The 24,381-nt window shown below is 40.4% G+C and overlaps 1 protein-coding gene across 2 annotated transcripts; it reads left to right on the top strand.

Annotated features, from left to right (window-relative positions):
- The first annotated feature begins 4,107 nt into the window (after positions 1-4,107).
- On the top strand, positions 4,108-23,452 carry SERPINC1 (serpin family C member 1). 2 transcript variants are annotated; one of them, XM_089676342.1, is made up of 7 exons: positions 4,108-4,213; positions 11,458-11,831; positions 14,457-14,672; positions 16,549-16,686; positions 17,683-18,079; positions 20,493-20,557; positions 21,783-23,452. In XM_089676342.1, the coding sequence occupies exons 2-7, from the start codon at positions 11,460-11,462 to the stop codon at positions 21,957-21,959; spliced, it is 1,365 nt and encodes a 454-aa protein (XP_089532468.1). In that variant the 5' UTR covers positions 4,108-4,213; positions 11,458-11,459; the 3' UTR covers positions 21,960-23,452. The 2 variants fall into 2 exon arrangements, with proteins under 2 accessions (XP_089532468.1, XP_089532469.1); XM_089676343.1 differs by having other exon boundaries at positions 4,136-4,213; positions 11,443-11,831.
- The last annotated feature ends 929 nt before the right edge of the window (positions 23,453-24,381 follow it).

The following is a 24,381-nucleotide window of genomic DNA, read 5'->3' as shown; positions in this document are numbered from 1 at the left end:
TATAAGTCCCTGATTGCCACCATTACTAGTTTACAAATGGCGGTATGTACTGCATGCTGTATATTTTTTTTTTAAACACTGTAAGTTTCACATAAACCAATTAATTCACGTATTGGGATTTTTTTTTTCAGCAAAGACATGTAGCAGAATACATTTTGGCCTAAATTTATGACAAAATTAGATTTTTAAAATATTTTTTACTGGACATGTTTAATACCAAAAAGTAAAAAATATTGGGGGGTTTTTTCTCAAAATTGTTGGTCTTTTTTTTTTATAGCGCAAAAATTAAAAACCGCACATGCAATCAAATACCACTGAACAAAAGCTCAATTCGTGGGGGAAAAAAAAGGACATAAATTTAATTTGGGTGCAGCGTCGCATGACCACACAATTGTCAATTAAAGGCACGCAGCACCGTAACACAAAAAATGGCCTGGTCAGGAAGGGGGGGGGGGGTAAATTCTCAGGAGGGCAAGTCGTTAATCATCTGCCTTCTCTCAAGATGGCGACAGCCAGAAATGCTAGAGGGTGTTTTTCAAAGTGATTTGTCAGCAAAATAAAGCATGGAGACATGAATGGACAGGTGAGTTTGCTTTGAATATGTTACAATTAATTAAATAGCATTTTTGATTTGTGGTGCTCAGGTGCAGTGTAGCTTTGGGTAGCCCATTCAAATAAAAAAGTGTTGCTTTAATATACGGTGTGTGAATTAAATGCCCCACAATAGACCACCATGCTGTTGTAAATGGGCCCTAAGTATATTTTTATACGTAACTAAAGTACCTGAATTTGACTTGGTATTTACCCCTTCCCTGTACAGCAGAGCTCATCACCCTAAAAACTGTTCTATTGGGTGACCTCTCTGTTTGAGTGTAGTTTATTCACACACCCTTTATGGAATGTATGAGCACAACATTTTTTTTTTTTTTGTTCCCCTGCCCACTAAAACGTTTTACTCTTTCTAAAAGTCTTTTTTTCCTCCAAATTTAAGACCCAATTTATTTTTGTTTGGGTAGTCTCTACATATAAAGTGCTGAGCATAAATGAGTACACACCTTTTGAAAAGTAAGATTTAATCAACATCTCAATGAATACAAGAACAACTTTCAAAGTTTTGAGAAAACTGAGTTTTATAGAACATTTGTTTAGCTCATTACATGAAAGTAAGTTTACTATAACTTAGATTACAAAATCTTCAGTTTTACGCAAATTATTTGATGCACAAATGAATACATCCCACAACAAAACAAAAACTACTACATCTAGTATTTTGTATGACTTCCATGATTTGTAAGGACAGCACCAAGTCTTCTAGGCATGGAATGAACAAGTTAGCGACATATTGCAACATCGATCTTTTCCCATTCTTCAAGAACGGCCTCTTTTAGAGCCTGGATGCTGGATGGAGAGTGATGCTCAGCTTGTCTCTTCAGAATTCCCCATAGGTGTTAGATTGGGTTCAGATAAGGAGACATACTTGGTCACTGAAACACTTTCAGTCCCACAGAAAGACTCTGCCACCACCATGTTTCACTGTAGGCACCATGCATTTTACTTTGTACTCCTCACCTTTGCGACAGTTTTGAAGCTGTCAGTTCCAAAAACATTTATCTTGGTCTCATCGCTCCAGAGTACGGCGTTCCAGTAGTCATCTGCTTTTTCAGCATGGGCCCTGGCAAATTCTAGGTGGGATTTTATGTGAATGGGCTTTAGGAGAGGCTTCCTTCTTGGAGGACACCCATACATGCCATTCCTCTGCAGTGTACGCCATATTGTGTCACGGGAAACAATCACCCCAGTTTGGCTTTCTACTTCTTTAGCTAACGGCAGTGAACTTGCATGGCGATTTTCTTCAACCCTTCTCATCACAAGACGCTCCTATCGAGGTGTTAACTTCCATAGAACAGTCCCTGTGAGGTGGTTGCAGTTCCACCTTTGTTAAATTTTTGTATCACTTTTGCTACAGTATTCTGACTGATAACTAAAGCTTTGCTCATCTTCTTGTAGCCTTCACTTTTCTTATGTAAAGAAATTTTCTTTCTCAGGCCTTGTGACATTTCCATGTTGTGCAATTGCTGACATGAAATGGGAAGAGATTTTCTTTAAGTAACGCCCTTTTATAATCACCTGTCTGCTGGACACCTTTTTAATGAATAATTAGACTCACCTGTAGCTGAATTCTTGTTAATTAGGATTTTGTCTAAAATTCAGCTTTTCTCCAGAGACTTTCATTGGGGTTTATTCATGTATGCAACATGGTCTTGAATGAATTTGTTTGGAAAAATACTTTTTTGTGTGTGCAAATTAACAAATGTTGTTTGCAATCAATGGCCCGTGAGAATTGTGTAGTGTAGTGTCCCATAGAAAATGTTGACTCTGAAAGGAAAGTAAAGGTTTTCTGACAAATCTGTTGGGGTGTACTCATTTATACTGATCACTGTATGTGGTGTTTCCTATAATGGCACCTTGGACCTCTGACACAGAGCTAGCTAGATGAGGTCAGAAAAAAATATGACTGGCATCAGCCATTGGTAATACTTGACCCCCTGCAAAGTATCTGAAAAGAAGTATGCACTGACCATTCCTAGTAGTCTCAGGACAGTCCATTGAATTAGAATAGTCTGAATTTTAGGTTATCCTGTTTACCAGCTTACATTCGTTACTGAGTAACTAAGCTTTGCTGTTCTGCTGTTTACACTGTCAGTGTCCGATGGGACATGATAATCCTGTGTAGGCAAATGTTTAGCTATGTTTTTCTCTGTACACTACAAACGTAGTATCAGCATTGGGGCTCAATGTTCTATATAGTCCTGAGTGACTGTGTTCAAAATTATCTGTCAATTAGGTTAGGCATAGATGGTTCAAATCTTGACCGGTTCAGCAGGGACCGCCTGAGATTCAATCCATCTGTGGGCAGGCTGATTGTACCCAAGTCGATCCTTTGACCCACTTGGGTACAACCATCATGTTGGATTTTTACATGCGATTATTGCCAGCTGCTGTTGCCGCTAGCAATAGTCATTGTGTTCTCCTGGCAGGGATGGCTCCCCACGCCCCCCTCTTCCAGGAAAACACAACAGGTCATGGAAGGGATTCCCCCCAACAACACAGTTAGTTGAGTGATTTTCTTTCCTTCAAACCATGGTTGCAGGAAAGAAAATCGCATCATCTATGGCCTGCCTTATAGTATGTACAGTACATGATAATCAAAATGTGTGATGCTTGGGATGTCATCAGATAATTGGACAGTATGTGTGGTGGAAGTAAATGAACCTCAGACTAGTTAAATTGTATAATTTTTATTTCTATTCTACATTTGATTAGATTTTTCAGTATCACTAGCTTAAATATTGTTTTATTGGCTTGCTTCATTCATAAACACGCTGTAATAATGTTGTGCCTTGTAGTGCCATATCAAAATGTTTTTAAAGACTCTTATTTCATTTCTTAAAAAAGATCACAGAAACCTCATTTTAGTGCCTTTTATGAAAAGGAAATGTTTTGGTTATAGTGTAATAAAAACCATGGCTACGTGCTAATTTATGGAAAAAAAAAAATCACACCAGTTTAACCATGTAGCATTAATCCCTCCATCCCGTTCAGCTTTTCATTGATGAAAAAGTGGCAGCTTTAAATCTAGTAGATATTTATGTGCTGGCTACTGTACGTGTGGAGTACTGCAAGTACTGTCCTCCTCAGCTTTGGGGTGGAGGCACGCCTTGACATCTTTGCCTTGGGTACCAGAGGGCCTTCTCTCCGTGCTGGAGATGATCTTGATTTAGAATTTCTGTCTGTGCCCCTTACAATTACCATAAAAATGCACACTGGTGATCCAGACATGCATGTTTACGTAGAGATCTTTGAAAATACATTTCTGGATTTGGATCATGGATATGTCTGACTTCCCTTCAATGTCTTGGACCAGCTTTAGTTAATTGAGTACTGTAGTGTGTGGTAAAGAGACAGTGGTATACATTTAGGAAGGTATTTGTGTCTTTATCAGGGTTTTACCTGACAGTAACATGATAGTTAAAGTTAAGACCCACCTATTACAAACAAAGCAACTCTTTGATTACAATTTCAACTGCCTGGTCATCCACCTTTCACCCTGTGTCCTTGTTCTTCTTGATCCTGTGGGAGTGAGACATTCAGTACTACCTGTTTTCTCTCATGTGGTACAAAGAGAAGCATTGAAGAAAAGAGCTTCACGCAGGTAAGAACATCATTACTTGAGAACAGTAGATTTACTCTTAAAACTAGGGAGGGAAATGTCCATCCAGAAGAATCCTTTAGGCTCAATTTGCAAAACTAACAAACCAATAAGGATCCTTATCAAAAAACAAGTTATTTCTAGATGAGTGCTGTGAGTTCTGAAATGTGCAGTTGGGCGACTGCAAATAAGATCTTATCCTTGCGACAACAGTTTTACATTGAGCTTCTTGTGTTATAGGCCCTGTTCACACAGCTAACACCTCAAGATACAAATACCTATTTTCAATAAAGTGACAGCTATTTTTATTTGGGTCAAATGAAATGTAAAAATTACAGTCACATGACTAAAATAAAGATTCTTGTGCTAGTGTGAGCTTAGTGAATCAAGCATATAATACTCTTTTGACCATCATTCCTATTCAGCATATAGCAGCACTGACCTACAACATTCTTTTTATTTCTTAAAAACACACATTATGTGAGGCCTATGTTGGCACAATGGTTTTTATGCTTAGTGTACTGAAGCCAGTGGGTCAGTAATATAGAGGGCAGATGGGGAAAGGTCAAGAAAAGTCCTTAACAGAATACTAGTTCAGGATTAGCAATTTAGAATATTGAAGCAAAAATTAACATGACAACCCAGTAGATCTTTAGGAGAGATCAGCAATGGCAGCCATTATTCTCTCTTGGATTTATGCTTGGATGAAAAAGTGCCAATTTTCATGGACAAAGAAATGCTTCTTGTGGTCATCACAAAAAAAAAAGACATTGTACATTAAGGGATACATGGTGAAGTAATTCAGGTACAGTGGGTTACACTGCTGTCATTAAGAGACTGAACACTGACAAAACTGTAAGGACAGATTACTTATAATCCTTCCCAATACCATCATGCCTTAGTTTTATGCTAATGTCCTAGAATAACAGACAACTTCTCTCCTCAGAAGAAAAAGAAGCAAAAAATGTTTTTTTCTCTCAAACAAATTGCTCCACTTGCTGCAGTGATAGAAGTTTTCCGGATTGTCTGATCCTTGAAATTTCTGTGAAAGCTGTACTCCGGACTGTTTTTGGAGCCAGTTTGTAATGTGTCCTCGAGCACTGGGCTATGCTGAAGGTGCCTTCCTAGACACCTGTATGTAATGTATGAGTCTACTGCAGAGCACTTTACAGGTCTAGGGCTGCAGTGCATCCTTCTGATGGAATCCTGTACTTGAAGACGCTTTAGGCAATGTGCCCACCAGAGGGGGAAAGACTAGTGGAAGCAACATGTTGTGCCTCTCTTTCCCCAGTGTGAGACCTGCAGGGCCTCACAGGACCTCAGCTGTGGTGATTTTGGGCTTTGGACCTTGGGTGTGGGGAGCTTGATGATGCTTAAATTGCTCCAATTCTTTAAGCACATGGTTAACTTGCGGGGTTCTGGCCAAAACTATTGGTTGCACCTGCCAGTTGCATAATTTGGAGCTCTAACCGACCTTCTACTGTGGTTGCATGAGCCTTATGGCCTTACTTCTCTGCAAGTTTCCTCCCAGTTCTCACTGTGTGTGCTATTTTCTGGTGCATGCACAGGCCATAATGCCTTTCTGCTATCCCCTCTGTCTATGCACCACCTCCACAATCCTCTGGATGTTTGATTGGGCTCCCTACTTCCTTACAGTGTCTTGATCACAGATGGAAAAAAGGCCTTCCTGCTTTAGAGTTGCTTTTTGAGTACCCCTTGTGGGTGAATCCTCACTTATATATCTAGAATGACAAGCTGGAATTTCAGTCTCTGCCTCCACCCTGCCTCAAGTTCTCAAACTTGCCAGCACCCCGCAAAGTTTGATGGAACTCTCTGGCATTGCTCTTCTTTCAAGGAGTTGTAGCTATTGGCCCATAAAGGGAAAATCTACAGAAATCAGTGATGGAACAGTCTCATCTCTTCAAGTTTCTGGGTCTGGACCTTTTATATGTTCCTGCCCAAGGTTTTTCATATACAGGTCAATTTCTGGAATCTTCCCTCCCACGTTCAGACTCTACAGCCAACCAACCTTCTACTTTCATGTGGATTTTGGACTTAATAGTGACCCATTTGGAAGCCGTTCTGCCTAATTTTCTTTCAGACTGTTGCAACTCAACATTCTAGCAGTGTTGGACAAGCAGGTTCAGTCTCTGGGCCATTGCACATGCTTGACACAGAAAATCAGGCTTGGTCTGTTGAATCACAGATCTAGAGCTGTACTCAGAATTCTTCCTCCCATTGGTTTGAAAGCTTCTCACAATGGATGCCTGCTTGTCAGGCTTGAGAGGAGTCTTGAATACCCTATTGATGCAAGGCTTGGAGAGGGCTCATATCCCGATTAATCTGGGGCTCAGTGTGAATTGGTTGTCCTTTAACACTGGACCTCTCAGTTGCAAGGTCGTTCGACCATACTTAGGTTGAACAATGCCACAGCAGTAGATTACATCAACAATTGGGAAGGAACCAGAAGTCTTGCAGGTCAGTTCTGGACTTGGGAACAATGTGCCGTGCCTGAAAAGCACATCCTGGACATGGAAAATTGTCAGGTGCCTTCCTTAGTAGTCAAAACCTGGATTCTGTAAAAGAGTATCTTCACCCCGAGGTGTTTCAAGACATCTGTCACAGGTGGGGGATGTTGGAAGTGGACCTCCTAGCTTCTAGGTTTAACAGCTGTGTAGGTTTGTCTTCAAGTCTAGGAATGCTCTGGTGATTTTGTAGAATCAGTTCAACCTAGTCTACATATCTATCCTCCTTTCTAATTCCGTACTTGTATAATCTGCAGGATCAAGATGGAGGGCATTTCGGTGATTCTCATTGCCCCGAACTAGCCCAGGAAGATTTGGTTCTTTGACCTTGTCAGACTCCTGGGAGATTTTATTTGGGCCCTTCCAGATCATCCAAATCTTTTGTCCCAAAGACCTATTTACTATGCTTTTTGTGCATTGGATTTAACTGACTGGCTGTTGAAGCCCAGGTTCTGATGGGCTAGGGGATTGTCTGATTTGGTAATATCTACACTTTTAAAAATCAACTTCTTGCAAAGTATACAGTTTCCTGTATTTCTCATGGTGCATGGCTAGGAAAATTCATATCAAAAACCTGTCTTTTCTCCAGATAAGTCTGGATCAACAATTTGCCTTGAGTACCATTGAGGGTCAAATCTTGGGTGTTGCTAATGTTGCTCCCCCTGTATGTCCCCCAGTGACACCATAGGGTTTATTTACTAAAGCTGGAGAGTCCAAAATCAGACTCCCTTCTGCATAGAAACCAATCAGCTTCCAGGTTTCATTGCCAAAGCTTCATTGAACAAGCTGAGGTTAGAAGCTGACTGGTTTCTATGCAGAAGGGAGTCTGATTTTGGACTCTCCAGCTTTAGTAAATAAACCCCCATGGGACTACCAGAAACCACCCTATCATGTACTTCACATGATTCAAAGGAGATTTCACACCGCTGTCTGGATGTGGTATCTACTATTCAAGTCAACAGTTACTTCTCCCTTTAGACCATCTGACCCTGTCATTTCTGAAGGGCTCCACTGTGGAAGGTCTGCTTCTTACCCACATTTTTAGTGTAGATACACACGTGTGTGGTGCAGACTGAAGCTCAGGTTTCACAGCTAATTGACTCAGTTCAGTGGTTCAGGTCAGGTTTACATCAGGTTCAGGTCACAACTGATGACATGTGGTTTAGTAACAGTTCACATAGAAGTCAATAGCTTGTAATCCGCACCTGAACTGGACCACACTGCTAAGAAATCGAATAGGACTCTTTCAATTTGCACTGAATCTGTACTGCTAGTGCACCGGACATACTGTATGTGAACATGCACCATCAGAAGCAATGTTATTTCACATGTCATGCGCATTGGATGCGCTGCAAACTGCATCCAATCTGCATATATGTGAAGTGGCACTTACAAGATTGATGTTCAGGCCTCAACTGATGCCAGCTTCTGTTTTAAGGTTTTTCAAGCAGCTTTATTGAGCTGTTAATCTATGGATTTTCATAGACTAGTTGGCTTTCTGTTTTGCTTACCCCTTAGTTTGACTGCTTTTTGCATGTCCCAGTGTACCTGAAATACTCCATCCTGCATTCCCTAATGCATGATTAAGAAAATAGGATTTTGACTTCGCTAAAAATGCTTTTCATAGAGTACATTAGGAGATCCAGGCTGTTCCCATCTGTCATTAGTTGCTCCTATTGCTTGCTACAAAACTGAGGTACAGGGGCGGACTGACAACTCATGGGGCCTCCGGGCAATAGGGGATCATGGGGCCCCTGTGTCCTTGCCCAAACTCAAAAAATCCTATGAAAAGGTACCAGGGGCATCTCACGGGGCCCCCTACTGACCCCGGGCCCTCGGGCAGTGCCCGAGTTTCCAAATGGTCAGTCCGCCCCTGCTGAGGTATGATATGAGTGGGATGGGTTATATTAGGGATGCCTTTTACAGCTTTTTTTTTTTTTTTTTTGATCAGTCTCCAAAAGGCAGCAGCATAACCCTATGTACCCAAATTACTGCATCCCGTGTCCCTTATCGTACTCCAATAATTTTTTTTTTTTTTTTTTTACAGTAAGTGAAAAATCCTATTATTTGATGCACAATCACTGAAATACATTTATCTTTATCTGATCCACCTGGCAACTATGCTGAATTCTTAAGACTGGTTCACACCACAACACACTACACCACAAGACACCCGTTTTCTTGTGTTCAGCTGCGTTCATTAGAAACATATTCAAAATCAATCAACACACATCATATTTTGTGATATGTTGAAGCGCAAGTGCATTGGATAAGCTATTTGAAATGAATGGCTCTGTAACAAACGCATACATGTTGCTGCACGATGTGGTATTGCACATTTACTTCACAGTACTTTATTGTACGTAACTGATTCATTCCTTAATGCATAAGGCCAGCCATATTTGGGAGACGTCTTTTCTACACACCATCTTTCATACAAATTAACTTTGTTTAATATTAACAATCTTTTCTGCTCAAACAATTTGTCACACTTTAAGATAATTGAACTGTTGTGCACAATACATCCATTTCCTCTACCGGAAATAAATATTTTAAAATTGCCTGGCACCAATTCATGTATTTTGTGACAGTGGGCTAGGATAACAGCCATGCATCTAACATTTTCAGGAGGAGGTCAGCAATGGCAGCCCTCATATTTCTCTCAGTAAAACTGGAACTTTAGTCAGAAAAAAAAGTCCTGGTAGAGTACTTCAGACTGGCCTCTTTTGCATTTGATTTACTGCTTCTCGGGCTCTAGGCTTCAGCAAAATGGCAGCCTCCAGCAGGAAGAAACAGGAACAATGCTGAAGTCAATTTACAGCACGCACTAACTTTGGTAGCATAATTATTAGTGTGGAATGTATGTTCCTTTATTTTATTTATTTTTTCTTAATCAAATTGTTGTGTAAAATTCTACTTTAATATCACACTGTTTGTAGCACTGTAGAACATAAATATTAAAATAAAATATGTAAATATTTATTCTACATTACATTTTCATTGATTAGTAAGTCAATTTCTTAAGTGTATGGAATTTTATATAAAAGAATATTTCATAATGACTAAGGCCCCTTTCACACTTGGCAGATTCTGTTCCGATCAGCAGGGGATCAGCTCACAGATACCCTGCTGATCAAAGCAGAGCGGGCAGATGGCACATTTGTGTTTGCTCAGTTTCTGCAGAGAGAGCCTGGTCTGCTCCATGGGTGGCCGGGACTGAACTGACTCTGCAGTCCATTTACACCCAACTACCTCCAATCCACTCCACCTAAACAGAAGAGGATGGTTCCCCTTTAGTTTTCTTTTTAGCAGACCTGGAGGTTTACACAGCCTGTCCATAGGGATGAATGGATCTTCGGACCTGGAGGTTTACACAGCCTGTCCATAAGGATGAATGGATCTTCTGGACCTGGAGGTTTACACAGCCTGTCCATAAGGATGAATGGATCTTCTGGACCTGGAGGTTTACACAGCCTGTCCATAAGGATGAATGGATCTTCTGGACCTGGAGGTTTACACAACCTGTCCATAAGGATGAATGGATCTTCTGGACCTGGAGGTTTACACAGCCTGTCCATAGGGATGAATGGAGCTTCTGGACCTGGAAGTTTACATAGCCTGTCCATAGGGATGAATGGATGTTCCGATCAGGTCTATCTGAAAAACTGACAGACCTTATCGGAATGGCTGTGTGAAAGGAGCTTAATTGTTTTCACTACTAATTGTAGGTCTACAAATTAAAACATTATTGTGCTAGTTAATGTCAAACTTATGGTACAGTTACTGGAAATGTTATATTCAGCACATTGATTTTATTACTTTATGGTTGAAGAACCAATCCAAGAAAAAAACACATAACGGCAGAGGAATTCCACTTTCATCATTTTTTTTTTCGTATAACAGATCTGTCATAATCACGTTTCTAAAAAAAAATTAACTTAAATGTGTAATTTAAACTAATTTAAGTTTTATGAATGCTATCTAAGTTCTATTCAAAAAATTGTCAAGGCACTTATAACCCTGCGTGTCAATGGCTTCTCTTTTACAACTGGGGCACTAAAATGGTCTGAGGGACAAAGATTTGGCGAGCACATTTAATTAGTGTGTACTTGCATTATTGTTGTTGAAATGATGAGTACAGAAGTATTTGAACTGAATTGTATGGCTGCACCTAGATGGGTGGCAATATTCACACCCACAACCATGTGCCAACTATGACATCCACCATTGACTGATTGATGTGGAGGAAGTTCTCTTTTCCTTTCCTTTCATTTTTTTTTTTTAACAAAGGTGTACTAAAGGAAAAAGGGTAGTGCAACATGTAGACAAGAAGAAGTAAGGAATTTTCTTTTCATGGCTAACCCTTTTGGGTACAAACTTCAGAAAGTTTGCATCCCAACTCAACTGTGCTTGCAACAAGTACTGTATATAGTTGAAAGAGAGGACACACAGCGCTATCTCATCAAAAAGATAAGTGGATGGACCACTTGGTATTTTCCTGTTGTTTCTCTTCTATGTTTCTATATAAATTGTGTATTTTTTTTCCCTTTCATACAATTTTACAACAATGCTGAATGAGATGACTGGTCTGCTGTTAGAACACATTTTTTTTTATCATGCAAGATTCACTTTAATATGGATTATTGCTATTAGAACTGCCCATCATGCCGCGATCTTACTGTCTTCTTGATTTATGTTTCTGACCAGATTCTCTTCTCTTAGATATGTATTTTCTACCAGTATTGCTGTTTTCCCTGGTGGGCTTGTCTGCCTCCCACACCCAATATCCAGACATCTGCATTGCCAAACCCAAAGACATCCCTTTGAATCCTATATGCATCTATCGGAAGGAAGTGTCAGAAGGAGAGGAGAAGCAGAAGGAGGCCTCTCCCCCAGAGAAGATTCCTGAAGGTACCAATCCCAGAGTCTGGGAACTTTCCAAAGCAAACTCCAGGTTTGCCATAGACTTTTTTAAAGTCCTGGCTGACTCCAAGTCCAACTCTGAGAACCTGTTTATATCACCTCTTAGTATCTCACAGGCTTTCACCATGGCCAAGCTTGGGTCTTGTGACAACACATTAAAGGAGCTCATGCAGGTGAGTAAAAATGTGTTGCAGTGCACCATCTTAGTTTAAGTGTGTAACAGAGTCCATCCGGTATTCAGAGCTTATAAAGGGTTAGTGCACCTTTACCAAAAAACTGCCTATGCAGATAGGGGGCATTTGTGCAACAAAAACAAACTGTGCAGCTTTGACCAAAGTTGGATAATCTCTTGCTATAGTTACAGGCACTTTATGTACCTCCAGAAGCCTGGCTGAAAAATTCCCAGAGATGGCACCCAATGTCAAACCTTGTTTCTGGGACATTGGAAAGATGATCCCTCCCTTTTACTGCTCATCCCCACCATCAGAGATGTGATATCTTTCTCTGTAGCAACCCCCCTTGCATGTGCTTTCTCTCCCCCTGTCAGTTACCACTAAGCTCAGCAATGATGCGATGGAGAAAACGGTGAACCACACGTGGGGGTTTGAGAACTCACTCCTGTGATGAGGATGTCCTAGCTATAAGCCACCCTTCTCCTCCTCAGTGGTTGACAGTGGCTCCTGCTGTGGAGGAAGAAGAGGTATGGATTTTCATTTGTGGGTTCCCCCTCTGTGCTGGCTGTGGGCACAACGTTTTGAGCAGCTGCACAAAGACTTGGAGTACAATGTGGGAGCACATATAGTGGAGACTCCAAGGAGGACATTTTTTTTTTTAAGTTAATTTTTCCTGATTTAAAAAATTACTATATTACCACTCATACATAATAACATATGGGTATAGTCTATTCCTATGTGTTGTAATTCTTTAACATATTCGCAATCGACATTCTATACAGTATGCACACTGATCAATATTGAATACCGATTGCAACCTTTCATTTGTTATTTGTAGCCCTGATGAGAGGGGATCCTTTTAACCCCTGAAATACATTGGCTTTTTATAAGATGCAATTCTGAATAAAAAATAAATAAATAAGGACTTCACGAGTTCTAGTGCTAACACTTTCCTTTTTCCACATCTATGTAGAAATACCGATAATGTTTTAATGTATGGCCTGTTTAAGATATTATATTGGACATAAACATGAGCAATTTTTGTCAATCACCTCCAACTAGCTTTTGATTGCAAAACAAGACTAAACTGCCAGGAAATGGAACCAAAACCTTGAAATTAGCATGTTGGTGAGGGCTAAATGTTTTAACTGGAAATTGCAAATTCACCCGTCAAATAGAGAATGAATGAATTTGGCTTCTATTGTGTTAATGCCTGGTATTATAGCTAAGGCTGGCCATACGCTATACAATTTTCTGTCCAATTTCTGCCCAATTTCCTTTATATTCACCTTCAACTATGTAGTGCAAGGGCCTGCCTAATTGGATACAATTGAAAGTGTTGTTTAGGTTTGACTTCATATTATATGGTTTTTGGTAAATCTAAAGCAAAAATCTCAAGAAAATTGTATAATGTATGGCCAGCCTTAGTGTTCAAAAGATTGGAACAAATAAGGATTTAAAAAGTTCCAAACAGTTTCACCAAAGACTTATATCCTAACAGCCTAAATTTCTTTCACCTGATCAAATTTAACCTCTTAAAGTCAGAATTTATTACTTCAGTATAACATTACGTAGTATGTTGTGGCTTGGTCAGTTTTTGTTTTTGTTTAATCAAGTAGTTCAAGTAGTGTTAAGTCAACAAATACTATTTAACCACTTGCCCTCCTGAGGCTTTACCCCCCCCCCCTCCTCGTGACCAGATAATTTTTTACGATATGGCGCTGCGTTAATTTAATTGACAAATGCGCGGTCCTGCAGCGCTGCACCCAAATTAAATTTATGTCCTTTTTTTTTTTCTCAACAAATAGAACTTTCTTTTGGTGGTATTTGATTGCCTGTGCGGTTTTTATTTTTTGCACTATAAATAAAAAAAGACCAACAATTTTGAGAAAAAAAACAATATTTTTGACTTTTTGCTATTAAACATGTCCAGTAAAAAATAAAATGTAATAAATTTAGGCCAAAATGTTTTCTGCTACATGTGTTTGCTAAAAAAGATTCCAATATGTGTAAATTAATTGGCTTACATGAAAGTTATAGTGTTTACAAATGGCGGTATATATACTGGAATTTTTTATATATTTATTTTTTTTACTAGTAATGGCGGTGATCAGCAACTTATAGCAGGACTGCAGCGGGCATTCTGACACTGGGGGGGGAACTGACTTGGTGTCACGGACAACCCCAGTGACTCCAATACAGTGATCAGTGCTAATAAAAAGGACTGACACTGTACTTATTTCACTGGACAGGAAGGGGTTAACGTGGGGTGATCAAAGGTTTAACTGTGTGCTGTGTGAGTGCTTTCCACTGCTATGCAGAGTCATACAAAGCAGTATGCTGCGGAGAGATCTGTGTGATCTGGGTCTCTCCCCCGTAAGATACTTGGCAATCAATGGTGCTGGCAAGAAATCGCCGGCCAGAACCTAGTGATTGACAGCCAAGGCCACGAATGGCGGTGCGGGTAGGGAGCGAGCGTGCCCCCTACCTGGAACTGCAAAATAACACACACACACACACATATATATATATATACACACGGAATTTACCGCACGTGTGAATACAATGTGAATATTTTATACATAGCCAGTTAGCGTCCATACTGATAACATATCTCTGTTGAAGGTCTTCCACTTTGACCAAGTTTCCACCAAGGCATCTGATCAAATCCACTTCTTCTTTGCAAAACTGAATTGTCGATTGTATAGGAAAGCTAACAAATCATCAGAACTGACCTCAACTAACCGTCTCTTTGGAGAGAAGTCTCTGACCTTTAATGAAACCTATCAAGAGATTAGTGAGGCAGTGTATGGAGCCAAGCTGTGGCCTCTAAACTTCAAGGTGAGTTTGGATCCATCTCTTAATGTGTGTTAAATATTTGGTGCTGGGATACTTCTTCCATTCCCACATATTGCTGGATACACCTACAACATCACTATGTGCTAATGTTACACCATTAAATAGGAGAGGGACACCCTCCAAAAAAAAAGTCCACATTTAGTTGAGTCTATTCACTGCAAAGAGTTTTCTACTTTTTTTTTTAACTATTGTAGGAAGATGTGTTTTGTTTCCTTCCACTTTCTTCCCTCCAACCCCCATAATGCCAGATTTACAGGTTTTGTTCAGTTTACATGCCACTACCAATCTGTCCTTTCCTTAGTGATGTATACTTACTATTCCTTAGTAATGCGTACTTGGGTCTTAGGCTGTGTCCCAAGGTATTTTATTGTGAGGACTATCTCAATACAAAAAAAGACATAGCATGGTTCTAAGAGGAAGTAATGGGCTTATGAGTACACAATAAACATAGTTATTTACACCCTTATCCTTTTAGTACAGTCTTTTTAAACTTTTCTAACATGGAGGAACCCTTGAAATAACTTTTGGTCTCAGGGAACCCCTGCTAATAACTATCAAATTTACAGCTCACGGTACTTTAGCGTGGCGGTCAGTGTGAAGAATGCTCTCTACATTTGTGGTCATTGGGAAGAATTCCCATCTTACAGATAAATTCCCAATGACACCATTGGTCTTTTTAGCTATCTGAGAGGCAGAAATTGTTTATTGTCTGAGAAACCATTAGCAATCTCTGGAGGGTTCCAGGAAACCCTGGTTGAGAAACCCTGCGCTAGTATTTCTATCACACAAATAGAATGGGAGCATGAAAAATGCTATTTAATGCTATGTTAACTAACATTAATAGGTAAAGATAGTATAAATCCCTGGTCCTTGGAATTACACTATCCCAGGGGCGGACTGACCATTTGGAAACTCGGGCACTGCCCGAGGGCCCGGGGTCAGTAGGGGGCCCCATGAGATGCCCCTGGTACCTTTTTCATAGGCTTTATTGAGTTTAGGCAAGGACACGGGCCCCATGATCCCCTATTTCCCGGGGGCCCCATGAGTTGTCAGTCCACCCCTGCACTATCCCATTTATGTACTAGCTTGGGCCTACTAGGTATGCTATCATTGTAGTTACAAAAGGAAAACAGGAACAGGCTAAATGTATCCAGTGATATAAAAGTGGTATTGTCGGAGCAGGTAGGTTAGGAGGTGAGATTGGAGCACTGTAGCTGATGGGTGCAGTGCTAATATAGAATGTGCTAGCAAGGTAAGTATAAGAAAGTAGGTGTAGAAGGTGGAAACACAGACATGGGTAAAGAGACCAGGGCTGGTGTAAGAAGAGAGCAAGTACCAGGGTCAGGGAAATGTAAGAATAAGGAACAAACTAGGCTAGGGATGGCAGGGCCAAGTTAGGAGGGTAAGTAGAGGCCGTGGATCCCTCTACAACTGCCATTCACTACCTTCCTAAATATGCCTTGCTTTAATCTGTAACCTATGCTGTTTGTTCTTACAGAGTCAGAAATACTAGGAGGAAGAGCCAGGGTAGGTATAGGAAATGGGAGCAGGGCAGTATAGGAGAAAGAGGCAGAGCAGCTGAAGAATGTGGTTAACAGGCCAGGATAGAATGGTGGAGGTATGGAAAAAAGGTTGGAGCATATTGCTGTGAGCAGGAGACGGTGACACAGGAAAACGATGTAAAACAAGCATGTAAAACGAAGATCATGTAAAAATGGATACAAAGGATGGTTTGGTCAGCCTTGTTTACTCATTTTGCATGGAAGTAGGTTGGAATACTATATACATGGAACGGTTTCATTGTTAAATGATCTATCCTTTGTTTTTGTATTTTTGTTCTCATTGTTTGTGTCTTCAGGAGAAAGCTGAAGAATCCCGGCAAATTATCAATAACTGGGTTGCCAATAAAACAGAGAAGCGAATCATGGACGTAATCCCAGAAGGAGCCATCACAACAGACACAATCCTAGTGCTGGTGAATGCCATCTATTTCAAAGTGAGAAGATATAATATGGATCCTATGGAGAAGGGTTGTTTGGTTTTTTATTCCTGTTCAGTTTGCCTAAAATATTTGGTTAGAAGAGATGTCCTGTTTAAAGAAAGAGTTCAAGTCATGCCGAAAAACATATCCAACTAGGCAGCAGTGTCTTGGGAGAAACAGGGCAAGGTCCCATTGGATCATGACTGCTAAGCTTTTCTTTTTTGATTCAGAACTGCTTAACTATCACTTGCTGAGGAGGAGTAGTATTCTCTTTTGTAGTCCCAGAGAAGCACTGTGCATGGTTCATAACACTGCTTGGGATTTGAGTGCAATTTTGGGGCAATATGTAAAGGAGGTTAGGAGGTCTTTGAATTTCTGGCAGGATCAATGGATATTATTGTGTACTTGCAGTAAAGATTGAGGAATGTGTATGTCTTGCAGAAAGGTACTGAAAATGTTATTTTATTTTGCCCAGGCATACAGTTCATAATAAAATCCCTGTGTTTTTCAGTGTTAGTTTGATATTTCGTTATTCATAGCATATTAACCTAGTAAATAATTGTTTTTAATTAATATTTTAAGGATCTATTTATGACAAAAATGTATCATTCAGTTTAGTAAATAAAGAAATATGAAATTGTTGCTCACCACACTTTTCTAGACTATAGCTAGACACTAGCTTAGCCCACTTGTGTATTTTGTGTGTAATTAAACTAACTACAAAATTCACAGTTAAATCTTTGCCTTTATAGTAAATAAGCTAGATTAAAACTTCTGGAAGAAATCAGAGAGATATGTGCAGTGTTGCTGTCTATAATCGCCCAGATCCTGCTGTGCATTGTTCATGCAGTTTCCCATGCTGTACTGCAAACTGTGAATAGAGTGTTTATGTCCCTTGAAACTATTTTTTCAATGTTAGCAACTATGAATGAGGTTTATTGAGTATCTTACAATATACAGCTATATATTTATATAATAAAAGCTTCAGCTAATCAATGTGATCACCTACAGGGATTGTGGAAATCAAAGTTTGATCCAAGAAATACTTTCATGGAAGAATTTCATGTACCAGAGAAAACAAAGCCCTCTGAGGTCCCAATGATGTATCAGGATGATAGGTTCCGCTATGGTAACTATATAAAGGATTCTGTTGAGGTCCTTGAAATGCCCTATAAAGGTGATGACATCACAATGGCGTTAGTGCTGCCCTCAGAAGGAACCCTGCTAGAAACAGTGGAACAAAGCCTTTCCCTGGAGAAGCTATCAGAGTGGCTGGACAATATGCAGGAAATTCATTTGAATGTCTATGTTCCCAGATTTCGAATTGAGGATTCAATCAGTTTAAAACAAAATCTGGAAAAAATGGGCCTGAAAGACTTGTTTAACCCACATTCTGCAAAGCTTCCAGGTTAGTTACTTTTTCCTTTATTTTCACTTGTCACATACAGAAAATAAGGCAAGCATTTGTCAGGTAAACCATTATTCATGAAGACGTGCCTACTATAGGAACAAGTCATGATATAGCATCACACAGTTTGGTGTTGATTTCTGACAGCTAAAAGTGGTTCTAAAGTCGCACGATTTTTTTACCTTAAAGGAGAAGTATCGCCAAAGCTATTTTGGCTATACTCGTGTAGCTCACAGGAGTGCAGCTTGTTCTGCACTCCTGTGACCCGTTTTCAGCCAACAGAGGGCTAAAGCCCACTGTCGGCTGATGTCACAGAGCCGGTCCAGAGTCTGAAAAGATCCTGACCATATGGTAGGGATCCACCCAGAAGCCTGGACCAGCACTTGGCCCAGCCTCTCAGCTGTGCCGCAGCTGAAAATAAAGAGTTTTAGGCTGAGTGCTTCTCCGCCGTCAGAAGAAGCCTTGTATTTTCATCAATGAATACAAGGCTTCCAATGATTGGCCAAGCTGGAAGTCATGAGATCATCCAGCTGCCTCTACTCTAATTCAGAGAGAACCTTGTATTACCTGACCATATTGTTGCCGGAACACAGTGCTGGTTACTGTACAGTGAAGGAAGTATTTGATCCCCTTCACAAACCATGACTTATTACGTGGTGGCAAATCCCTTGTTGGCAATCACAGAGGTCAGACGTTTCCTGTAGTTGGCCACCAGGTTTGCACACATCTCAGGAGGGATTTTGGCCCACTCCTCTTGGCAGATCCTCTCCAAGTCATTAAGGTTTGGTGGCTCGCATTTGGCAACTCAAACTTTCAGCTCCCTCCACTGATTTTCAATCGGATTAAGGTCTGGAGACTGGCTAGGCCACTCCAGGACCTTAATGTGCTTCTTCTTGAGCCACTCCTTTGTTGCCTTGGTTGTTTTGGGTCATTGTCATGCTGGAACACCCATCCACAACCCATTTTCAATGCCCTGGCTGAGGGAAGAAGGTTCTCACCCAAGATTTGACGGTACATTGCCCCGTCCATCGTCCCTTTGATGCAGTGCAGTTGTCCTGTCCCCTTAGCAGAAAAACACCCCCAAAGCAGAATGTTTCCACCACTTTGACAATTGGGATGGTGTTCTTGGGGTCATAGGCAGCATTCCTCCTCCTCCAAACACGGTGAGTTGAGTTGATGCCAAAGAGCTCGATTTTGGTCTTATCTGACCACAACACTTTCAATCAGTCCTCTTCTGCATCATTCAGATGTTCAGTAGCAAACTTCAGACGGGTCTGGACATGTGCTTTCTTGAGCAGAGGAACCTTGCTGGTCACTGTGTGTTACCAATTGTTTTCTTGGTGACTGTGGTCCCAGCTGCCTGGAGATCATTGACAAGATCCTCACGTGTAGTTCTGGGATGATTCCTCACTGTTTTCATAATCATTGACACTCCACGAGGTGAGATCTTGCATGGTGCACCAGACCTAGGGAGACTGACAGTTGTTTTGTGTTTCTTCCATTTGCGAATGATTGTACCAACTGTTGCCACCTTCTCACCAAGCTGCTTGGCGATAGTTTGGTAGCCCAGTCCAGCCTTGTGTAGGTCTACATTCTTGTCCCTGACATCCTTGGACAGCTCTTTGGTCTTTGCCATGGTGGAGAGTTTGGAATCTGATTGTTTGATTGCTCCTGTTGACAGGTGTCTTTTAGACAGGTAACAAAATGAGATTAGCAGCACTCCCTTTAAGAGTCTGCTTCTAATCTCAGCTTGTTACCTGTATGAAAGACATCTGGTAGCCAGAAATCCTGCTGAATGATAAGGGATCAAATACTTATTTCCCTCATAAACATGCAAATCAGTGCATCATTTGTTAGACATGTATTTCTTTAGAATTTTCTGTTGCTATTCTGTCTCTCAATGTTACACTACACCTACAATTCGATTTTTAGACTGATTTCTTTGTGAGTGGGCAAACATTCAAAATCAGCAGGGGATCAAATACTTCTTCCCTTTACTGTATGTGGCTAATGCTGCTACATGCTACATGATATTACAGCACACACAGCAGCCATATTGTTTAGTAAAGGAAATAATTTCTTTGGATCAGCTTGACCCAAACAAACTATTTAAAGTACCTTGCAACTTGGAATTCTGCTTTCATTTTTCTAACCCAGATTCCACAGTCTTAATTTACTTTCTAGTTAATGATGGTGGGAGTTATCTTGCCATTTTCTTTTTCACATCATTTGAGTAACAAGGATTCTAATTACACAGTTTGATATGGAGTGTGAGGTATGCCCTGTATATGATAGTTCTATATGCAATATGATGGTAAAAACAAAAAAAAAACCAGAGTGACTAGCAGAAATAATTGTTAAAATTGTTAGAATGACGGGATTATAATATTTTCTTTTTATTTTACTCTGGCAGGAATTGTTGCTGGTGGAAGATCAGATTTATATGTATCAGATGCATACCATAAAGCATTTCTTGATGTAAGCGCTTATTACTTTAAACACAAAACCATATGCAAACCTTTGGGCATTTCCAAATTAAATAACAAATTGTGCTGCGCTCCAATAAACTAAATACAAATAAATACATATATATATGTCTTCAAAGTTCATATAAATCTTCCAAAAATCTACTCAAATGTCAATGTCCCGTCTGTGATCTTTGCAATAGTGTACAAGACAACTGTAACTCAGTTCACCTCTGGTGTATTTGCATGTCAATCACTCATGCACCTTCACCAGTTGTGCTCTCACCTTGTATATATGACCAAACCATTAATTGAGGTCATATAAAACTTTTGTCCCTTGTATGGACTGACTGTAGATGGGATTATTATCCTAAGGGTCTGGATTCCTTTCACTTCTCAATTGATCCATCTCCACTGGTTCAGATGCCATAAGAAATAATCAGAACATAGTGCTTTATCCTTTATAAAAGCATTTATTTATAAGCTGTATTCCACTCACATGTGGTTAGATGTTAATACGCTTCCTATAGTCAAAGTGCTTCAAGTACCGCTAGCAGTTCTTTCATGCAATCCTGCCGGTACCTCTCTCACTTTTCCCATTGAGCGTTGCAAATTCAGAGCCCCTCCCCTACGCGTTACGCCATCAGGTCACGTGGCTAACCCCATCCCCGCAATGTCCCAGAAGATTACGGGGAGGGAGGGGGTAGGAAAACTTCCGCTTCCGATTGCCTAGGTCATTGCAATGGATATGGGAGTGGGTACCTGTCAATTTTGGGTACCCGCTCCCCAAAGATGCCAATCCTTATTAGGGAGCGGGGGACCAGTCTTTAAAGAAGAACTTCCCCTTTTGGGTGGAGCTCTGCTTTAACCAGCACTGTGAACTTCCTCGATACCATTTTGGCAGGTGATAGGGATGTCCAATATTTGGCCTCATTTGCATACTGGCTATGAGGGTGTTCAGGCATAGAAAAATTTACAGTGTATGTGTGTGTGTGTGTATATATATATATATATATATATATATATATATGTAATTGTACCTGGGCATTAAAATAAATGTGGTAGAGCTATAAATTCCGTCCTCCCCCAGAAGAGCCCTTTTGCTGTGTATGTCCAACACTGTCTGCTATACTGTAAAATCTTATCATTTTAGGCCCATTCCATGTTGCTTCCATAATTTCAGGATTACCCATTACCTCTGTAGTTTTGTTTACGAAGGCATATCTTTCATTATCCAGGTCAATGAGGAAGGCAGTGAAGCGGCAGCCTCGTCAGCTGTGGTTGTAACAGGACGCTCGTTCCCACCGAAACGGATAATTTTCAAAGCCAACAGGCCCTTCTTGGTGTTCATTCGAGAAGTCGCAATCAACGCTATTATATTCATGGGTCGGGTATCTAGTCCTGACAGTAACTAACGCTGAATTACAATCATCATGGGATGCACTTGGAAATTCTGCTCTCTTGTCATTATTTAAGGCAAACTATTCATGTTTTTAATTCATGATTTGTATTAAAGGAAACCTGTCATGAAAGAAATATAAGTTGTAATTAGTGAGCGGTAAATTTGAATCTGTTTGCTTGGCTGTCATGCTGGCTCTCTGGTTTCATGACTTTCTGGGGGAGATTCACTGAGGCTAAGTTCACACTAGCCCGCACTCTGCGGGTTGGTTTCGCTTCTCTTGCAAGACATGGGGTGCCATTCATTCTCATCCTGCAGCACGATTGCGGGTGCAGGAACCACATGGTCAAAAAGACCATGTGGTTTCTGTGCGCAAGCGTTTCGCAAAAGGTGCACACACTTTTTCCTTGCATGCACAGCAGCCCATTCAAATGTCAGCAATGGCATTCCACAAATTTCTCTCATGAAAGATGAACTCCAGCAAATGTTTTCCCTTAAGTTCAGAAGGAATGGGCATTAGTTTAATCCTTTTTTTGTCTTTTTTTTTTTTTTGCTGTTGGCAGTCCAGTTGCTTAAATTTACCTTCACGTCCTTTATTAACAGGTAGGGAGCAACATGTTTGCACTAGGGACTCAAACAGCACTTTTAGTAACACAATCAATGGTTGGAACCTCTGTCGTGTTTTTTTTTTTTTTTGCTGAATTGGAGTGGTGGTGCATCGGACCCAAAGCTTGGTGGAAGTTTTGCTTAAATTTAATCGTGTGATAGTGTAGCAGCTGTCTATTGCCCAATGAAGCCCCATTAGGGTTCTTGGGAGCCTCAGCTTGAATAGACAGGATGAGCATGCCATTGGTTCAGATAGGAATCTTTATCTGTCACAATAAAATGGTCTATAAAGAGTTGACAGCTAACGCGTTTCGAGGAGTCATATACAATCTCCCTTTGCCATGGCATGGATTTATTGTACAGACACAATCTGGACAATTTATTTCAGGTACTTATATAGCACCGCCAATTTACGCAGCGCTTTACATATATATATTGTACATTCACATCAGTCCCTAACCCTCAAGGGGTGTACAATCTAAGGTCCCTAACTGACATTCATACGTACACCTAGACAGTTGGTTAATCCTGGATTTTAATTCCTTATAGACTAATTTTAAGGTTGCTCAATAACCCCTAACTTGAACCCCTGAGTTTGATGTTACAATCCTGCACAATAAACTTAAATCTGGATTAATTGGGATTTGTGTATAATCTGCAAAACACATTAGGGGGGATTTACTAAAACTGGAGAACATAGAATCTGGAGCAAATGTGCATAGTAAACTATCAGCTTCTAACCTCAGCTTGTTCAGTTAAGCTTTGGCAGTAAAACCTGGAAACTTAATTGGTTTCTATGCCGAACTGCACCAGATTTTGCACTCTCCAGTTTTAGTAAATAACCCCCATTGGCAGTTGATAGTCCCTTTTATTGTAACAAATAAAACCTAAAGTCTGAATCAATCCTTGTATCCCTTCCCCAATTTATTTTGGCAAGCGCTCCACTCTTCACTTGTAACAGTTCTCTCAATGTACTCACCATTCTATTATTGTGTTATTTCTTCATGAAATCTATCATAATGAAAATGTAGTAATTCATAGTCTGCAAACTGCGACCTGGGGGCAAAATGCGGCCCTTTGGTTGCCTTTATCTGGCCCTTTGGGCACTATTCCATCCACTGACTCCAGCAATGGGACATAATTCCTCCCAATGACCCCAACAATGGGGGACTGTTTCTCCTACTGACACTAATAATGGGGCAACATTTCTCCCAATGACACCAACTACGGGGTAATTATCCTCCCACTGACACCAATGATGGGGCACTACTACCGAAGATGGAGCCTTGTTTACTCCCACTGATGCCAATAAATCTTCTTCTCCCACTTGCCAGAGTCCGACCCCTAAAGTCTGAAGGACCGCAATCCGACCGTTTGTTTAAAAAGTTTGGAGATCCCTGATCTAGGGGCATAGCCTGGTAGTTAGAACTGAAGGATGATAAAACATCTTACGATGGATTTATGTTATATACAACCTCAGTTAAAATGTTCAAATATGTATCTGGCTTTACCAAATAAAATGTAATATTAAAAACCTCATGCTTTACCTGTGAGAATCATACACAACTGTTGGCACATATTGTGTGTGTATATAACACTTTGTGTGGGTCTAAAGTGGTACATGTATTTTAAAATTTTATGATGGGAATTTCCATTCCTGGTTTGCTTCTGTTCTGAAATCTATATCCAAGGGCCTGCTGTAGGGCTGGGTTGGGGATCACAACTGTACAGTAGTGTATGATCTGTGCTTCTTTAGCTAAAGTAGATGGCAGCGGAGACATCAGGGGTCTAATAGACCCCTGATCTCTCAATAAGGTGAACCTGTTATTACA

Source organism: Staurois parvus, unplaced genomic scaffold, assembly GCF_062004578.1.
Source record: "Staurois parvus isolate SC_StPar_1 unplaced genomic scaffold, SC_StPar_1.0 ptg000166l, whole genome shotgun sequence".
NCBI lineage: Eukaryota > Metazoa > Chordata > Amphibia > Anura > Ranidae > Staurois > Staurois parvus.
Note: the sequence above shows the minus strand (reverse complement) of the source record. Positions and strands in the feature narration are given on the sequence as shown.